Below are 19251 nucleotides of genomic sequence, written 5' to 3' on the forward strand. Positions count from 1 at the left end.
AAAGGAGACAAAACACACAACATTGTCTTTATTAAAACTACAGAGACGCTGTAACACAATTAAAAAAATAAATAAAAAGAAACACAAACCAGAAAAGAACAGTAGAAACAGAGGGGAGGAGACATTTTTAGCTGTGCTTGCAGCATGGCAGTATGGCCATGTTTGTTAGCTGCTCGGTCTCTCACTTTGGTCTGGGCTGATTTATCTCTGACGCTGCTGGATGGGTCAGTGCAGGAATTCTGCAATTTTCTACAATCATGGTCCCTAGAGGCAGTGTTGGAGCCAGACAGAATTTATCGGGGTGGCCAGGCTAAGACCATTCCTCTAGTCTGGTCTAGTTATTTTGTTTTATTTTATTTATTTATTTTTAGTAGATAAAAATCCCTGCAGGCCAAACAGAACTTCTTTTCTTTTTTTTTCTTTTTTTTTGATCCCATGTAACACCAATTCTGTCCCTTTTCCCCTCTGGCTTCCAATAAAGTTTAGGGTTCAATTTAAGGTTCTGCTGATCAGCTTTAGAGCTCTTCGTGATCAGATGCCTCCCTATTTTAGTGGTTGAATCTAAAATACTTGTTTTGTCTGACTAACAGTTGCACATCCAAACACTTTGCAACAATGTGGAAGCGAGAAAGCAGAAAAACATCATTGCTTACTTTTCCAAGGGTGAGGGACATTGATCTAGATGCACGTGGAACTCCATCGTCTTTATAAAGAGAGACAAAAAAAGCAGCATCAATGAAGCTCATTTTAGCATTTTAAATGCTAATGTTTCTCCCAAATCTACAGTAAAGCTGCTCAGTAACACAGCATTAATAGACTCTAGTCACTGTGGAAAATTTTAATCACTGTGGAAAGTTCCCAGCTCAAAATATGTGTGAAGATCAAGCCAGCAGTGGTGCTGAAAAAGTGTGATGAATTTAGTCTTACCTCCAGTGTCTGCAGACGCTCCATAACAACGATTTGAATTCTGGTTGGCCAGCTTCTTAAACTCCGTGAGCTCTGCATGGTCCTTCTCATACGTCCTCTTAAGATTTTCCACGTACTGCATCATGACCTCTGTGGCTTTGTTCATACGTTTCTCCTGTTAGAGAATAAAAATCCAGTCAAAGCAGCCCCACAGATCCTTACACTAAGTTATTTATCTAACATTACGGCAAAAAATATAATCCACAAATGACAAGTAGTTCTCTAAAAATATTCACACACATCACGAATGAATATGATAAATACAAACACCTCTACAGATTTTACAACGTGTTATGCGATCCTTTAGTTTTGTTGCTGTTATAATTTGATTGCTATTAATAGATTGGTGACTGTAAACAGGACTGTCAGAAAGAGGCAGTGATTTGTCTGATTGATTTGGGTTTTTAAATAGCTGAAGACCTTTGCTCTTTTCTTGATGTTTGCTTTGGCTGGCCTGAGGTCAGCCATGACATCAGATAAAAATCCTTCGGTGCAATTTTAAAAATGCTGCCAAACAGGCATTTTTGAAGCATCAGTTGTTTAAACAATAAGCTGTTCCGTGTATTTTCACAGCATCTGTCACTTCACAGCAAAATTCTCATCTCTATATGTGTGTGTGTGTGTGTGCGTATGTTTATAATACCTTGTGGGGACAATTTTCCTGACATATACTACGTTGTGGGGACCAATTGCTCCTTGTGGGGACTGGAACCTTGTCCCCACAAGGGGAAACCCTGTTTTTGGGTCAGGGGTCAGAGTTAGGGCTAAGGTATGAATTGAGTTTAGGTTAGGGTTAGGGTTAGGTATGTGATGGTTAGGGTTAGGAAAAGGGTAAAGGTAAGGTTTAGGCTGTAGAAATGAATGGAAGTCAATGGAAATTCCCCACAAAGATAGCAAAACACACTTGTGTGTGTGTGTGTGTGTGTGTGTGTCTGTGTGTGTGTATGTAACTGCACCTGCCGAACTGCGCCAACTATCTCCGCTCTGCTAGAGAGCCGTGTGGCAAGTCTATGCAGCACTGCTACCGTCTCTATTAGGCTCTGATAGGCTTCACGCTGCTCCAGGTTCTGCCACGTTGGTGCAGTCATCTGCAAGAAACACAACACTTGCTGCGAATCTCAGAAAAGGAAAGTGTGCATCCCTTTTGCACCTGAGTTTGGACTCTTTCTCAGGCAGGATAAATATTTACTGTGGTACATATCCAGGAAACATTAAATAGATGAATGAGCACTAAAGAGCCAGGGGGATTTCTTGTTTTCTTGACTTAACATCTATCTAACATCAGCCCCTGCTTTCGAGGACCAACCTTTAGCGCCCCTTTGAAATCTTCTATTTCTTTCTCTGTGTCTTCCTCAGTGAGGTTCCTCTCCCTCTCTGCTTGCTTGAGCCGCGTCTCCAGAGTGTAGTTGTCATTACGAAATGCCAGTGACAGTTGGACAAATGCATTCTGTAGACAGAAAGTTAATGCAGTCTGACACTCATTGATTGCAACATGTGACTTCATTGGAAATAATCCTCTCCACAGTACAGAAAACACACATGGGAGTCAGTGCAGTTACCGATACTCAGTTTACACATTAATGTGTGAGAATCAAGCAGCCCTGAGATGAGCATGGGGAACAAACTGTGAGCGTGACATTCGACCTCTTGATGTTTTGCTATGTTGATCAAAGCTAATCTGCAGAGTTTTCCAACATACAGGCCTGAGAGGAAATATATGACCTCTGACTGTCCTGATCCAGACACATCCCAGAGGGAGCGACGCAAGAGGCTATAGTCCAAACCTCACAGCGTCACAGATGCTCGAATTTTCTCCACAGGAAATCACACAGTCTCTTTGGACTGATCAGGAACAGAAAACACTTTCCTGTTGACAGAGCTCCACCAAACTCAGGCAGGCAACCTTTGACGGCTATGTAATTCTTTCGTATTCATGTATAATTTTACAGCTTCCAGAAGCAACTTTTATCCGAGAAATTCCCTGCAGGGAATAATAAAGTTTTTATGGTTCTAATCATCTGCTCTGGGAACATAACAGGTTGTTACAAACACTGAGCTGCACGTGGCTCTGACTTAAGTGGAACAGTCCATCTGCTTCCAGCGTTTGAACACAATTCACAGTTCAAAGCAAACAAACTCCTGCTGGCAGTCACTTTTATGACTTGTTGTATTCTGACGTATGTACAGTTAATCACTGTGGATCATTTAAAAGGCAGTCAGAGAAGAAGTAAATGGCATTTTTAAATAGGTTGAGTCTCACTACCTTTCAGGCTTTCATACAGCACTGTCTTTAGTGCAATCGGTAAATGAGTATAAAAAAATGTGCTACTTTATTTGTGTAAATTGACTTTGTGCACAGAAAAGGGGGATTTTGTTACCTTCATTTAGCCGTTTCCAGTCTTTATGCAAATATAAGCTATCAAGCTTACTTGTGGTTCCTAGGATACTTAAGAGTAGAATGGGAGGCAGAGCCTTCAGCTTTCAGGCGCCTCTTCTGTGGAACCAGCTTCCAGCTTGGATTTGGGAGACAGACACCCTCTCTATTTTTAAGATTAGGCTTAAAACTTTCCTTTATGATAAAGCTTATAGTTAGGGCTGGATCAGGTGACCCTGAACCATCCCTTAGTTATGCTGCTATAGGCCTAGTCTGCTGGGGGGTTCACATAATGCACTGTTTCTCATTCACCTAATTTACTTTGTTTATACTCCACTCTGCATTTAATCATTAATTGATATTAATCTCTGGCTCTCTTCCACAGCATGTCTTTCTCTCCCCTCAGCCCAACCGGTCGCGGCAGATGACTGCCCCTCCCTGACCCTGGTTCTGCTGGAGGTTTCTTCCTGTTAAAAGGGAGTTTTTCCTTTCCACTGTCGCCAAGTGCTGCTCATAGGGGGTCGTTTTGACTGTTGGGTTTTCTCTGTATTATTGTAGGGTCTTTACCCACAATACAAAGCGCCTTGAGGCGACAGTTTGTTGTGATTTGGCGCTATATAAATAAAATTGAATTGAATTATCAAGCTGACTGCTATAACAAAAGAAAAATGTATTGGAGCTGAAGAGGCAGTGGTGTAGAGTTTGTAAAACACATCGCTGGAAAGTTACTTAACAATGACCTGCTTTTCCCTCAGACCTGACCTTAATTCTTTGTGGCACACATTCGACAAGGTGCTGGAAACATTCCTCACAGATTTTGGTCCATATTAACATGATAGCATCACACATTTGCTGCAGAATAGTTGGCTGTGCATCCAAGAAGTGAATCTCCCATTCCACCACATCCCAAAGATTTGAGCTTTGTGATATTGTGTGTTATCCTGCTGGAAGCAGCAATTACAAGACGGGTACACTGTTCTCATAGGGATGACATGGGTTATCAACAATACTTAGATAGGCTGTGATGTTTAAATGGTGCCCAGTACTAAGGGTACTAAGGGACCCAAAGTGTAACAGTGTAACAGACACCACTCCATACCATCAGCTTGAACCACTGATATAAGGCAGGACAGATCCATGCTTTCATTTTGCAGCACTCAGCAGCCTATAAACCATATGGGCAAATATACCAATGCTGAAATGGTATACTGCCCAAAAACTGGCAGTGAGTGCTATTTAACAAACAGACTTAACACTGATTTCCATCCTATCCTACTCTTGGTTAGAAAGTAAATAAACAAAATAAAATCATTTTTATCTTGATTTTTAGTTAAAACATCAGAGATCAAATACCAACCTCTACTTCTTTTTCACTGAGAGGGGGAGTGCTGGAATGAAATCAGAGAATTGCAGTGTTACTAAAAGAAGTAATGTACATTTCATAAACAGTAACAGTGAGATGGTGATGGTTAAATCATAAAAGTTGACTATAGCAGCAGTTTGTGACAAACCAGCCAGGCAGGCTTCGATGAAGTTTGAGTTTTCTCAGCATCACATCTGAAATGTTGGGCATGGCGTCAGATCTTTCCTTTGTCTCACTGCTAGGTGTGTTTGTTGGTGACAGTGGATCTGCAAATGCAGTGGTACATCAATTAGGCCTCAGGAGTATTTCTGGAGATTTTAAGTCTCAAGTAATTTGATTTTTTTTTTTTTGTCCAATATAAAACAAAGTCTTTCTTTAAACAATGCAATGATAAATACTGAAGAACAACAGTGAATAAAGAGTCTAGTAGCCTCTACTGCTACAACTACCAGCCCCATATAAACACATCAATACATACAGTATATACTGATGAATTACAGCAGTCAAGTGCAAACAAAATCTTAGTGGTAGGAATATCATAAACTTCAAGCTACAGCTCAGTCTCTATTCAAAACCCAAGCATATACAGAATAATTCCCTCAGTTCATCAGCTGCTGTGTGGTGTACATGCTTTAACAATCATGCCATCTGCTGATAAAAACGGAGCACTATTTTCATCTCTGTTGTGACATTGTCAGTAAATGGGTAGAACAGAGGTTAAAAAAAAGAAAAGAAATGAAAAGAAAAGAAAAGAAAGAAAAACAAATAATTTTTGAACTAAAACTGATTTTCCTTTTCAGGAAGCGAACACCCTTGGTGTCACTGCTGAATGTGCTTCTGAAAGGACTTTCTGTCTTAAACAGGACAAGAGGGCAAACAAGGAGCGTCACCTTTTTCCTGTTCAGCAGCTTCACTCAACTCTGGTAGCTTCGTACCCACTATGCTTTGGTTTCGCATTAGCTTGTGCTCCTGTTTACACACACACACACACACACACACACACACACACACACACACACACACACACACACACACACACACACACACACACACACACACACACACACACACACACACACACACACATAACATTAAGGCAGTTTTAATGGACAGTTGACTATAAAGAGAGGAAATGATAACAGTAAAACTTGCTGAATCGGTGCTTTACCTCTCTGAGTTTAGACAGTTTTTGTGCACTCCCCGACTGGGTGGAGAAATCCTTGTACCCTGAGGACTTGAATGTAACATCCCTGGGCTTGTCTGAGAATGTGTCCTCAGGTGTAGGAGGGAAACTTGGGGCTCCATTTCTAGAGTTATGGCTGCCTACAGCATCCCAGGAAACAGCTCTCATTAGTGGAGGAAAGGCCCCGATTGTCTTAATCTCTGCTGTACAGGGTGCTTGTTGAGTAGCGGGTCTGGGGACAGGCTTGGCAACCCCTGTGGCTGGAGCCTGGTTTGGGCTTCGACCTGAAACTTCATCTGACTTATTGAAAACTGGAGGACTCTTGGGTTCACTGTTCTCCTTCTGAACAGGAAAACGGGGCGTGAGAGTCCCAGAGGACACTTTCCTTTTTTCAGCCTGCTTCCAGTCCACCGGCAGCTTTCCCTAAAGTTAGCAAGAGAAACACGTACATTTCATCAGGCATTAAAGCAGCTGGATAAAACTCCACTTGGACATAAGTGTGCTTCACGGGAGAAGCTAATAGTAGCACTACAGCATGCTCGCAAGGGCAAACTGATGCGTGTCACCTCCCGTACCTCCTGATCCAGGCTGGTTGCATCAGGCTCCCTCCCTGAAAACACCTCCTGATACTAAAAGAGACCATAACAATGTTCTCATGTGAATATTTACCTGGTTACTGAACTGATTAAAAACTGTAAAAACACAATAAAAAAAAAAAGCACATTGTCAGTGCCGAATGTCACACCATTGTGGATGAAAGCTGTTTAACAGTGGCAGCAATTTCTTTACCTGGTTTACTTCTGAGGGTCCTGCTGCTGAAAGAGAAGAAAACAACTTACAAATCACTCTCGCCAACTCAAAGACTGAAAAAATGATACCAAATTAGGAAAAAGGTGAAAAAGTAAGGAGTGTAGTTTGTTGTTAATAAATCCAAAGAATCCAGACACTAGAAAAAAACTACACACCAGTCTGAGGGGCCACAGTTAGTGAGCTGCTTCTTGATGAACCTGGTGAAGATGATGGTGTTGGAGTTGGTGAAAGACCTACTGGAAAAAAAGTTGTGAATTAAATATCTAAGTTATAAACATCTTTAAAATTAAACGAAACACTCAGACAAAATGCAGCTTCATACTAATAAAGCAATAACCATGTGCAATGTTTTAGTGTCTGTGTGTGTACTCTTGTGCGTGCACTACCTGTGGGTGAGTCAGTCAGGCTGCTGGAGGATCGCCGGCCTCGGCGTGTCAGGAAGCGGTCGCTGACCTTTTTGGCCTGTTCAAGGAGTTCCAGGTTCTTCTGTCGATCCTCCTCAGAGAGCTGCATCTCCGGCAGCTGGTCTTTCACCAGGTCAATCACATTACCTGTGCTGTCTGAGAAAGACAATACAATGTATGTGGCATACAAACGCACACACAGACCCAGGAGTACACGATTTCTGCTTGTTACCGGTAATATGAAATATCAAAATATAAGCAGATTGTGACGTTTTAGATAAACAGTCAGCTGCCCGTGAATAGGAAAAGTAACGAGAAATTAGGCCAGCCTGTCCCCCAAAAACTGACATAATTTTGAAGCCAATTCTCACTCAAGATCTCAAATTTTAACAAAATTTATAAAAACTAACCAAACTTAATTTTTAAAGGTGCACTGAGAAATCTGCTTTTCAGTCAGTGCATTTTTATTGAATTTTCTTGAAAATCCACACTGCACACTCCTGTTTGACTGTGTTCGAGCATATTTCAACACACAAAATGCCTTTTTAATTCTAGTGAACGCTGTTCTTCAAACTGAAAAAAAAAAAAAAAAAAAAAAAACATAAAAAATTTCCACACATTTTTTTTTTAAACATTTGAGATCACTTGAGTGAGAACTGGCTATGTCATTAGACTATGAAATGACAAATTTTTAGGGACACCCTGTATATCAGATTTATCACACTTTTAAAACACAAGTAAGTCTATGTTATTTTGAATTAGAGAAGCTGTGTCTTAAGGTATTTAGGTGGGATTCACTGGTCTAAACTCTCAAGGCACAGAATAATTCCAGGATGGATGCAAGCCAATAAATCAAGTGAGTGCTCGCCAGTTCAAAGATGTTTTTATCGTCTCCTCTCCTCAGAAAAGGGCAACAAGCTAAACATCAAAAGTAATCAAAGCGGCAAAAGCATTTCAGGCATGTGTGAGTCTCAGGATGCGGATGACCAAACTTAGTCTTAATGTTGTTAAAGCTTCTTGTGTAACTACACACCACGAGAGCATTAATTTACTTTTATTCATCTCTGGAAAGGTCTGGAAACAGAGTGAAAAATGTTTTACATAAAGAAACACACTGTGAGGAGTAGTAACAGTTCAGTTATGGAAACAACACTCCAGAATAATGTGGCTGATTTTTATCTGGTCCTGTACTAAAGCAAATAATAATCATGATACCATACCACAGTAATAATTACAGCTTGTGTGATTTACCTACCGACTGTGGTGATAGAGCCTCCAGAGGACCGTCTGGCCATGCGAGCTCTGGGACTGTGTGGCCTGAGAGAGTAAACAGTGATGATATAAACACACCATCTCTGTTTCAAACTAAAGATGAGAAAACTACTTCTGAGACACTGGACAATTACCTGGCCTGCTCCAGAGGACGTCCATCCTGATGGACAACAGTAGCCTGCTTTGGGTAGACGATGGTGGGTGCAGTCATGACAACAGCTCGACTTTCACCTGGTCCTGACTGTGCAACACAAAAAAAACTTGAATTAGTGTCTGAATGAATACAGGGTTTCTGTAAAACAGGGTTGGATTAACCTGCTCTGGCCCTGCATTGTGCTGTTTGCATCGCTCAGTACAGTAGCTGACTTTATGATAATTTCAATAAATGCAAATTTATTAAGGAATAGATCCATGCAGGGGGTGGGGTGGGGTGGGGCCTAGAGGAGAAGAGCATGGTTTGTGATGCTGTGTGTGTGAGGATGCTGATTCAAATCCCCGGACTGGCATGCACTGGAAAAATGGGATTTCCACCCTTGATTGATATACATATACATATACATATAGAGAGACAGAGAGAGAACAATTTGTCCTCAAAGCTGATGTGTTAGAAACAGGAAAAATGGGCAAGCGTTGGGATTTGTGTGAATTTAACAAGGGCTAAATTGTGATGGTTAGACGACTGGGTCAGAGTATCTCCAAAACCGCAGTTCCTGTGAGGTGTTTCTGGTCTGCAGTGGTCAGTATCTGTCAAAAATGGTCTAAGGAAGGAACAGTATCTGTTTCTGTGGCATGGTGCATGTGTGTCCTTTAGGTGAACACCTGGCACCAGGATGCACTATGGGAAGACAGCAAGCTGGTGGAGACAGTGTGACGCTTTGGGCAATGTTCTGCTGGGAAACCTTGGGTCCTGCCATCCATGTGGATGTTATCTTAACATGCACCACCTGCTTAAGTATTGTTGCAGACCATGTACACCCTTTCACGGAAACAGTATTCCCTGATGGGTGTGGCCTCTTTTAGCAGGCTAATGCGTCATACCACAAAGCAAAAATGGTTCAGGAATAGCTTGAGGAACACAATGAGTTTGAAGTGTTGACTTGGCCTCCAAAGTCCTCAGATCTCAGTCCAATCAAGCACCTGTGACAAACAAGTCAGATCCACGGAGGCCCCACCATGCAACTTACAGGACTTCAAGGTTCAAGATGCTAACATCTTGGTGCCAGATACCACAACACACCTTCAGGGGTCTAATGGAGTCCATGCCTCAATGGGTCAGGGCTGTTTTGGCAGCAAACGGGGGACCAACACAATATTAGACAGGGGGTCATACGCAGCTGAACATAATCAGGGCAATCACAAGGGGGGGGGAATAAAACTGAAAGCAAGCTGCAAGGGACCTTTAACTATGACAAAACAGGAAACAACAGCAGAACACAACTAAAATGCAACAATATACCAAAACTGAAATACACTAAAAGAATAATGAAACCAAGGCAGGAACCCAAAATAAAATTAACAAAGAATCAAACTCAGAATCCAGAAAAACCTAAACAAAAACCCAAACTAAGAATACAAAACCAAAAACATAACCAATCCCAGGGATGTCCAGGTGGTGGGGGTAAGGGAGTTGATCTCCATTTCAATTGGGTGTCACACATGACATTAAACAGGACATGGTAATAAAACAGGAACTTGAAGCATGGATCCAAAACTGAGGGCCCAGGTGGACCCCTGTGGATCTAAATTAAGTATGCACTACTGACTGAAGAAGCTCTTAAGCACAGATTTTTCTGTACTGTTAAATGTAGATTTAAATGTATTTTCAGCTATAAAAAATGTCTGTATAGTACAGACAGCTTTCATATAAAACTGAAATCTGCTGCATTGACACTATAATGATATAAATGCAGTCTCAAATGATAAGAGGCAACCCCACCCCCCACCCACTGCATTCATTCCTATTAGACCAATGAACACAACCTTTGTTATAGATTTTCTTTAAAAAGTCAGGTAATTTTGATTTTTTTTTTATGTTACCCAAATACAAAGGAGATAACACAGTTATTTGTAGAGCCGAGGTCTTCACCAAACAGTATCATGGTCTACTTTTAAAAACTTTAAAGCCATGTTAACTCTTTTCAAAGGCCTCACCTTACCTTAGCTCAGGGAGAATTATTATGACTGCCAAGCAAAGCAACTGTCAATGATTCATAAAGCATTCTGTAGTCAGCAGAATGAAATTCATTTGTAAACATTTAGTGGGAAATAACTAAAACATGAGAACAAAAAAGTAAAGTATGTACCAAATCGAATGCCAAAATTTCAAGTTTGCTCATTTCTGTCATTCTCTCCAAAGCAGTGCTTCAGTTTGATAACAGCAGGGAGCATTTGTGACAGAAGAAGGCTTAGTTGAAGAAAATAACTTTTTGCTGTTACTTGAAAGGGATGAATCAAAGGCTTCTTGCTGTGAACTGAAAGAGGAACTTATTTCTGAGAGAAAACTTCAGTAGAAGCATTGATAGAATTTCCCTTTGGGGCCAAATGAATTATGGAGTCAGATGTTTTAACTAAAAACAGAATACTGAAAAATGACAGCGGATGCACTTACTGTACTGGGAGAACTTGAGGAACTGTCCATCTCCTCTGGAGAATCCTCCTCTTCCTCAGGCAGTGTGGGCATGGCTGGGGGCAGCGAGGGGCGAGAGCGGGTGTGGGGGAAAACAAAAGGGGTCTCAGCAGCAGGCGGGGCGTCACAGGACTCCTTGAAGTTATGGTCACTTTGTTCAAGAGGAGATGTCTGCTGCAAGTGTTTCTCCTCTTCCTGGAGCTATAAATACATAAAGACACAAATATATGCATTTTAGGCATGATTAGGGGCTTGCTGAGGGGAATGCTTCCCTATCTGCAGAAGCTTTTAAACTGGTACTTCAGCTGCCTTTCAGAAGAATGCTCCTTCTGCCTAACCACAGCTAAAAAAAGATAAACCAGAACTAAGAAAACCATCGCACCATGAACAGCTCCTAAAATAGCTCCATTCTGCATATTAGCACAATTTCCCAGCATACTGCACATATGCATCAGAAATAAAACATCATGACTTAAATCAGTATGGTTTTTGAACTTTCATGTGTGCATAATCACTTCCAGTCACAAGGAAATATCAAATAAAATAACATGAAGCATGCCAGGAGGTCATGTTGGGAGTTCCAACCGGAGTCAGCTGTAAGATTAGAAATGCAAGTGCCAGCAGCTACAAAGAGTGTTGCCTTTTTTACAAGGGGTCACCACAGTGGGTAGCCATGCATTTTTGATTTGGTAGATTTTTAAACCAGATGCCCTTCCTGATGCAACCCTGAAGAGACTAGCGTCGGCTCCCAGGATTGAATGGGGGATATTTTGCTTTTTGAGTGAATGTGTAAACCACTTCACCATGGAGCCACTTTCAAAGAGTATTCATCATGCAATAAAAATGAATATGAATGGAAGATAAAATTATGCATTAAAAGTACACTGAATAAATTCTTTAAGACAAGAGAAGTAACAAGCTGCAGCTATACACAGCATCCCTGCTTTACAGGACAAGTGACTGAAATCACAAACAAGCTCCTCTCACGAGTGAGCGTGCAGCGTTTCACGTGTTTTTCTTCCCACATGGTGACATTCAGCAGGCGGTTACTGATTTGACCACAAACAGTGACTAGGATATGCTTTGTTGTTAAAAGAAACTCTGCTACAGTCAGTTTAGCTTGCTCTCACAGGCTGAATGAGGCAATGAGTTCCTGAGGGACAGAGTAAAACAAACAGAAGGACTTGTAGATAAATTACGGGAAAAAAGTATAAGTGGATGCTGCATGGAAGATTACTCAGAATAAGAGTCATGTCTCATTCATGTGAAGGCAAACAGAAGTCAATTTATTAAAGCTGCACCTACTAAAATTATACAGTGCTGTGCAAAAGTATTTGCCCCCTTCTTCTTCTTCTTCTTTTTTTTTGGTGGGGGATAACCTGAGTAAATACAACATGCAGTTTTTAATGATGATTTCATTTATTAAGGGAAAAAGAGCACCGCCTAGTGGTGCAAAATATGCCTGTTGCACTGTATTTACCCTGTTTGTTGTCACATGAAAAACAAAGATTTAATAATTATGTGACCTTGACTTTTGACCTTGACCTCCAGGAGTTGATCTCTGCATAATGTCTTGATATAGAGAATAATCGTGCAAGGTTTCATCAAAACCTGATTTAAACATATGACCTTGACCTTTGACCTTGACCCCAGTGACTCCATCCCAGTCGTGCTTTGGTCATAAGCTATCTACCCATGAAATTTGGTAAGTGTAGGCCGAATGGTTACTGAGCAGACACTTCAATGACGCCTGTCCACCTGCCATGGGTGATCACATAAAAAGCTAAGCTGAGTTCAGTTTCATGAGCCACACCCAGGCCTGATTACAGATCTGATGAATTCAGAAATCACTTAAATTGAACCTTTCTGACAAAGTGCAGTAGGCTAAAGGATCTCAAAAAGCAACACATCATGCCACAAATAAAGAAACAGCTGAGAAACAAAGTCACTGACATCCATCAGTCTGGAAAGAGTTACAAAGCCATTTCTAAGGCTTTCGGACTCCGGTGAACCACAGTGAGAGCCATTATCCAAAAATGGAGAAAACTTGGAACAGCGATGAACCTTCTCAGGAGAAACTGGCCTACCAAAATTACTCCAAGAGCGCATCAACGACGCACCCAGGAGGTCACAAAAGAACTCAGAACAACATCTAAAGAACTGCAGGCCTCAATTGTCTCAGTTAAGGTCGGTGTTCATGATTCAACAATAAGAAAGAGACTGGGGGAAAAATGGCATCCATGGGAGAGCTCTAAGGAGGAAACCACTGCTGACCAAAAAGAACACAAAGGCTCGTCTCACAAGGGGGGCCATTACTTTTTCACCCAGGGCCAGGCAGGTTTGGATAGCATCATCATTTAACAACTGCACGTTGTATTCACTTGGATTATCTTTGTCTAGTATTAAAATTTGTTTGATGATTGGAAACATTTCAGAGTGGCAAATATGCAAATAACTAAGACAACGGGAAAGGAGCAAATACTTTTTCATGGTACTGTTGTCAAAACATCAACAAGAGAATAAAATAAAGAGAAGCGGCAAAGATATAACAGAATCTATTCAGTGTTAAGGGAAAAAAGCCAACAGCAGACAAAATGAAACAGGATTTAGTTACAAGAATAAAGAAAATGGGGAAAATGCTGCAAATGAGCCAGTTATACAAAAATCTAAATCACCTTGGCCCCAAGATAAGACCCAAAGAGCTGGGAATGATTAGCTAATATGAAGCAAAGTCAGGACAGAGATGACTGAAATCAGCATTGCTGAAGCTTTAGTTCATGGAAACAGCTTTACAATCAGAGCTTGTGGTGTGGGATCATGCAAATATAATATGTAGAATATCCTGTTAGCCAAAGACAGCGAACAGGGGCTGTTTGATTCTGTGTATATCATAGTGGTGCAGGTAAAAATCATTGTAACTATTAATTAATGCTCAATTTTAAAAAAATTTAAAGCCCCGCAAGGCTGGCGACCTGTCCAGGGTACACCCTGGACAGGTCGCCAGCCTGTCCAGGGTGTACCCTGCCTCTCGCCCTGGGATAGGTTCTAGCCCCCCCTCCCTTTAGCACTGCAGCAGATACCCGGCTCACTAAACTACAAGCCAACCTGACTTAATGTGTGCAGCTTTTTTATTTGAACAGGCAGCGCTTCCCTTTTTAGTAACAAATTTATGCAAATCAAATGTACAGTACTTTTAAGCCGCCCTTTGGAGGAGCAAGATATTGGATCGACACAACTCCTGTCCTGCTTCAGTTCAGTGCATGATAATACACACTCACATTTGTTTGATTTCACAAGAAATGGAAAGATTTACATATGTATAACCAACACAAATGAATAATACATTGAATAATACGTGCAGGCGAGTGAAAGGTATGATGAATAAATGATTATTTCAGAGGTATGGCATGCACTGCACCATGGACGAATCTCCTGGGAATTCAAGGCCAAAATATGCCGAGTGCTGCTCAGTGTCATCACAAACATGACAAGTTCTTGGGAACACATGGTGAAAGAAAGGCTGTGAGTCACTGGGGAGGAAATAGGTTGTTTAACTCTGTCCCTGTGAGATGCAGGGACATTTCCTGAGCACAGAACCACTGTCACAGGGGAAGCATTTAAAACAGATGTTTTTATACCTTAAAAAGTTATTTCACTTCAGCACAAACGAGTCAAAGAGATGTGACTGTTTTGCTGTCGAGGAGAGCCAGAACATTCATCTTCTGTCATTTTGTCAGACTCTATCAACTGACTCAGTCTTCAGGCACTATTTATAAATTTAGAGAAAAAAAAAAAAGAAAAAACAAAACAAGATTGAGGTCTTACTGCATGTTTAAATACACAAACGAGTTACTGAGCATTTCTAACTAACTGGTGTTGAAGTTCAGCGAAGCGTTGTTGGTAACAAGCACCTGCCATTTTCATGACTTACTAAACTCATGAAATTTTCAATTCTTTCTTCAGCCACAACCTGCCTTTTTTCTAATCATGGATTCCATTCCATTCAATTTTATTTATATAGCAGCAAATCACAACAAACAGTTGCCTCAAGGCTCTTTATAGTGTAATGTAAAGACCCTACAATAATTGCAGAGAAAACCCAATCAAAATGTCCCCCAAATGAGCAAGCACTTGGCAACAGTGGGAAGGAAAATCTCCCTTTTAACAGGAAGAAACCTGAGGCAGAACCAGGCTCAGGGAGGGGCAGTCATCTGCTGCAACTGTTTGGGGTGAGGGGAGAGAGACAGGACAAAAGACATGCTGTGGAAGAGAGCCAGAGATTAATAATAACAAATGATTAAGAGCAGAGTGGGGTATAAACAGATTGAAAAGAGGTAAATGAAAAGAAAAGAAACACTCATCATGGGAACCTCCCAGCAGCCTAAGCCTATAGCAGCATAACTAAGGGATGGTTCAGGGTCACCTGATTCAGCTCTAACCATAAGCCTTATCAAAAAGGAAAGTTTTAAGCCTAATCTTAATAGCAGAGGGGGTCTCTGTCTCCTGAATCCAAACTGGGAGCTGGTTCCACAGAAGAGGGGCCTGAAAGCTGAAGGCTCTGCCTCCCATTCTACTCTTAAGTGTCCTAGGAACTACAAGTAAGCCAGCAGTCTGAGGGTGAAGTGCTCTATTGGGGTGATATGGTACTATAAGGTCTTTAAGGTAAGATGAAGCCTCTTATATGTAAGAGAAGGATTTTAAATTCAATTCTGGATTTAACATGGAGCCAATGAAGAGAAGCCAATGGATAGGAATATTTAGACAAAGAATAAGAACTATAAAAAATAAATAAATAATGGATTATACATCATCTGAGATTGTGTTGTCTAGTTTTTCACTGTCTGCTTTAGTGCAGTTCTACCTGCAAAACAATCCTGCCAATACAACTCAACAAGCTTAAACAAGCTGCGGTGAAAGAATTCCAAGAAGAAGCTCTTTCTGTCTGAAAATGATGGAGCCCAAACAAAGTTAATCTGCACTGCAGGAGGTTAAATGATATGGTGCTTCCCCAGCAGACCAATAAATATTGCAGCATAATTGAATCAGTCTGATTGTTTCCTGTGGGGAGTGGGTGGGGTGGGGGTGGGGGGCAGAACATGCAGGCCTGAGTGGAGATAACCCCTAGGATAAACCCTTCTTTCCTTTTCTTACACAAAGAGGTATAATGAAAATGTATTTGTTAATTTGACCAGAAACATTAAAATCACATCTAACTTCGTACTGCAGCTCAGTTTAGTGGTTTCTTTTTCTGTAGCAGGAGACATGGGGACCGGCATCTTGCTCCCCTCCTCCTGTTACATAAGCCCATTCCCTCTTGCCAGATTTGTTTAAAATTTGGTTGTGTGAAGCACAGAGCACAGGGCCAGCAGAGGAAGTGGTTACCACACAGTCGCAATCTGAGATAAGAAGGCAGAGGAAGTGTAAGAAAGAAAAAGAAATGACGATTGACGGTAGTATACTCAGTCAAATGAGTATATTTTTTTTTAACCCCTTGATCATGCATTTTTGCAGGAAAGATGAGCCAGAGTTTCACTTGCAGACAAACAGCAGTTACTCGTCTAGAATGTCATTTGCCCACAAACATTCATGCATGTCCGACACAGCTGCAGAGATCCTAACAGAACTGAAACTGCATGTTTCCACTCTGACCATCATCCACAGTGACCCCACAGCTCCATGCAGCCGATCATCCAAACCTGTCTACAGAGAGCATGCACGTTACCTGAGCCCGCCGCTGTAGAGCTGTGGAGAGGCACACTGAATCTGAACACTGCAGCTGATCTCTCCAAGTCAGACAGGCTTCCCACAGTCAAACTGCCACTCTCAGCCTTTCCTTCAGAAAACTCCTCTATTCTCAGGGCTTCTCCTTCCTTCTCCAGTCCCCTCTCTTCCCTGTCTTTTTTCAGCAGCAGCCTCTCTTTCACTCCTGGGAGCTTTGACCATTTAAGGAAAAGGGCTCTGTGTGCCTCTTTGGGCTGCTGTGCAGTGTGTGTCTCTATCCGTGTGTTTGTGTATGCGTCAGTCTGCTGATCCTCTGATCATCCCTCAACTAAAACCTGAAGAAAGTTACAAAAGTATGTTATTGTTGATTCAGGGTTTGCGTGATTGCATGATTTGCGTGATTGTTTGTTTGTAGGATGTATAGGACTTTTTTTTGTTGTACATTTGCATGTTTGTGAGAAACTGATGAATAGATTGCCTGTCTGAGCTGTGTTTACTCTGCTGGCTAGGAGGAATCCGTGCATCCACTTCCGAGCTCTTGAGGTCCATTATTGTTTGGTAAACTGCCCGGTCAAAGCTTCTGTTATTTGTGCTACTTTGCATTAAAAGCACTGAAATCATTTTGAGTTTTGATGGGGGGAAAAAAAAGGAGCACAGCAGTTGTTTGTATGACTACAGCTGACTTTTATGGCAAATTACAGCATCAAAATTTTAATTAACACGGGCTGAAAACCTTAAGTAATCGTATGTGAAGGAAACTGTTGCTGAAAGGAGGAACTTGTGACAAAAAGTCAGCTGTTTTTCTTATTTCATTCAACCTGGGGGATGACTATCTTAATACAGTTTTGGCAGTAACATTGTGTTGCTTTATTTAGGGGGCAATGATGATGGTGATGGTGATGATGATGTCTTATTTTCATATACTGCATTTTGCTGCTATCTCTGCCACAGGTTAATAATACACAACCATCCTTTCAAAGTGATATTAAAAAAAGTTATTCTTTCATTGCTCCATGGCCTAGTCGAAGCATCCAGCAGTGGACAAGGTCAGTGTTTTTCACTCTGATCAGTTGCAGCAGGCTGTGATAAACTGTTTATTTTAACACTGTTCTAGTTGGAATGAGGTGTTTGTGCCGATATGCTGTGTTTGGTTATATCCAAACATGGCATTGTGCATTATGGCCAGCCCTCTGCACTTTGGTCTCATCTCTCCAAAGGACATTGTTCCAGAAGTCTTTTGGTTTGTTCAGGTGCAATTTTGCAAACCTAAGCGGTGCTACGATGTTCTTAGAAGTCATACGTTTTCAGTCTATTTCTAATTGTGCTGACATGAACGTTAACATTTAACAAGCTAACTGAAGCTTGTAGAGTCTGACATGTAGCTCTCGGATGTTTTTTCTGATCTGAGCATTGTACAGTCTGACCTTGGGGTGAATTTCCTGGGAAGATTGTGTTAACACACACCTGAATGCTCCAGACCAGCAAACTGCCAAAGCCTCCACTTTTATAGAGATGTTCACACTTACTGATGATCAGTTAAGCAAGTGCATTTGATTATCAGCACCTGGTTGTGAGTTACCCTCTTAATTCCTATGGGAGCAGCACTGATGTACTGAAACACTCGCTCATTTTTCCTATCATCTTCATGAACTGCCTGTTCTCGTGCTGTCTAATATATCTGAAGCCGTGTGATGAAACAGTCAATATTATTCACTTCATCTTTACCTGGTTTTAATGTGTTTTATTTAAAGATTTTTATTCACTAGTTCTTTACAGTATAACCAGTATTCAAAAAGTTTATGATACACCACTATAAGTTTATAATGCACTATTAAAAAGTAATTGTAAATAGATACATAGAAAATAAAGGCAGTCATAAAAATATAAAATGGCTTCATAAGAGAATATGTATTTGCTGAAACATATTAGACACAGTGTAAAAGTGTGTCTGCATTTAATGCATTACAGTATCTTACAAGCTCTTAATTAAATGTCTGTGTACTGCTTATACATGCAGTATAAGGAGCTAAATGTAAGTTGTCACTTACTTTTAGGGTAACTACAGTGTAGTTAGCTAAATGTAAAGTATTAAAAATTACAATCTTTCCCCTCTTACAGCAGGGTACTAGAAGTATGAAGTAATATACAATGAAATACAAGCAGCTTACATTTGTGCTAAAATACTGACACAAATCAACGTAGTTACTTTTAATCACAGCCTAAAGTCAAACAAAGATGTTGCTCTTTATTTTACCTTTGCAATATAATATCCCCTAAGCATACAAGCCATTTCAAAAATCACAAAAGACATAACAATCATATTAAACATATTAAACTGCCTTTCAAATATAGAGCAATAGCACATTTCACAGTAAGAGAGCAGAGGGAAGGCTTACCGTGCTGTAGCTGCTTCTTCCTGTGCCACCTGTGAGTAGCAGAGCACAGACAGGCAGTGAAAACAGATTGATTTGCATTTAACAGGAAAGCATGTGCAATGCAAATGTCAGGGGAGTGTTAAAAAAAGAACAGATT

The 19251-nt window shown here is 40.9% G+C and overlaps 1 protein-coding gene across 4 annotated transcripts in view; it reads right to left on the bottom strand.

Moving 5' to 3' along the window:
• The window catches only part of mrvi1 (murine retrovirus integration site 1 homolog), a 37261-nt gene that overhangs the window by 5354 nt on the left and 12656 nt on the right, over positions 1 to 19251 (bottom strand). Inside the window, exons 19-34 of one of the 4 annotated variants that reach the window (XM_030723917.1) lie at positions 19116 to 19144; positions 10981 to 11199; positions 8507 to 8613; positions 8356 to 8417; positions 7083 to 7256; positions 6852 to 6929; positions 6676 to 6698; positions 6462 to 6515; positions 5872 to 6309; positions 5594 to 5672; positions 4852 to 4969; positions 4698 to 4728; positions 2273 to 2413; positions 1923 to 2054; positions 928 to 1081; positions 654 to 703 (exon numbers count right to left, since the gene is read on the bottom strand). In XM_030723917.1, the coding sequence (XP_030579777.1) occupies positions 654 to 703; positions 928 to 1081; positions 1923 to 2054; positions 2273 to 2413; positions 4698 to 4728; positions 4852 to 4969; positions 5594 to 5672; positions 5872 to 6309; positions 6462 to 6515; positions 6676 to 6698; positions 6852 to 6929; positions 7083 to 7256; positions 8356 to 8417; positions 8507 to 8613; positions 10981 to 11199; positions 19116 to 19144 (1889 nt within the window). Of the gene's footprint in view, positions 1 to 653; positions 704 to 927; positions 1082 to 1922; positions 2055 to 2272; positions 2414 to 4697; positions 4729 to 4851; positions 4970 to 5593; positions 5673 to 5871; positions 6310 to 6461; positions 6516 to 6675; positions 6702 to 6851; positions 6933 to 7082; positions 7257 to 8355; positions 8418 to 8506; positions 8614 to 10980; positions 11200 to 19115; positions 19145 to 19251 lie in introns of all 4 variants that reach the window. The other 3 variants (XM_030723902.1, XM_030723910.1, XM_030723897.1) reach the window with 3 other exon arrangements.

Source organism: Archocentrus centrarchus, chromosome 3 (assembly GCF_007364275.1).
Source record: "Archocentrus centrarchus isolate MPI-CPG fArcCen1 chromosome 3, fArcCen1, whole genome shotgun sequence".
NCBI lineage: Eukaryota > Metazoa > Chordata > Actinopteri > Cichliformes > Cichlidae > Archocentrus > Archocentrus centrarchus.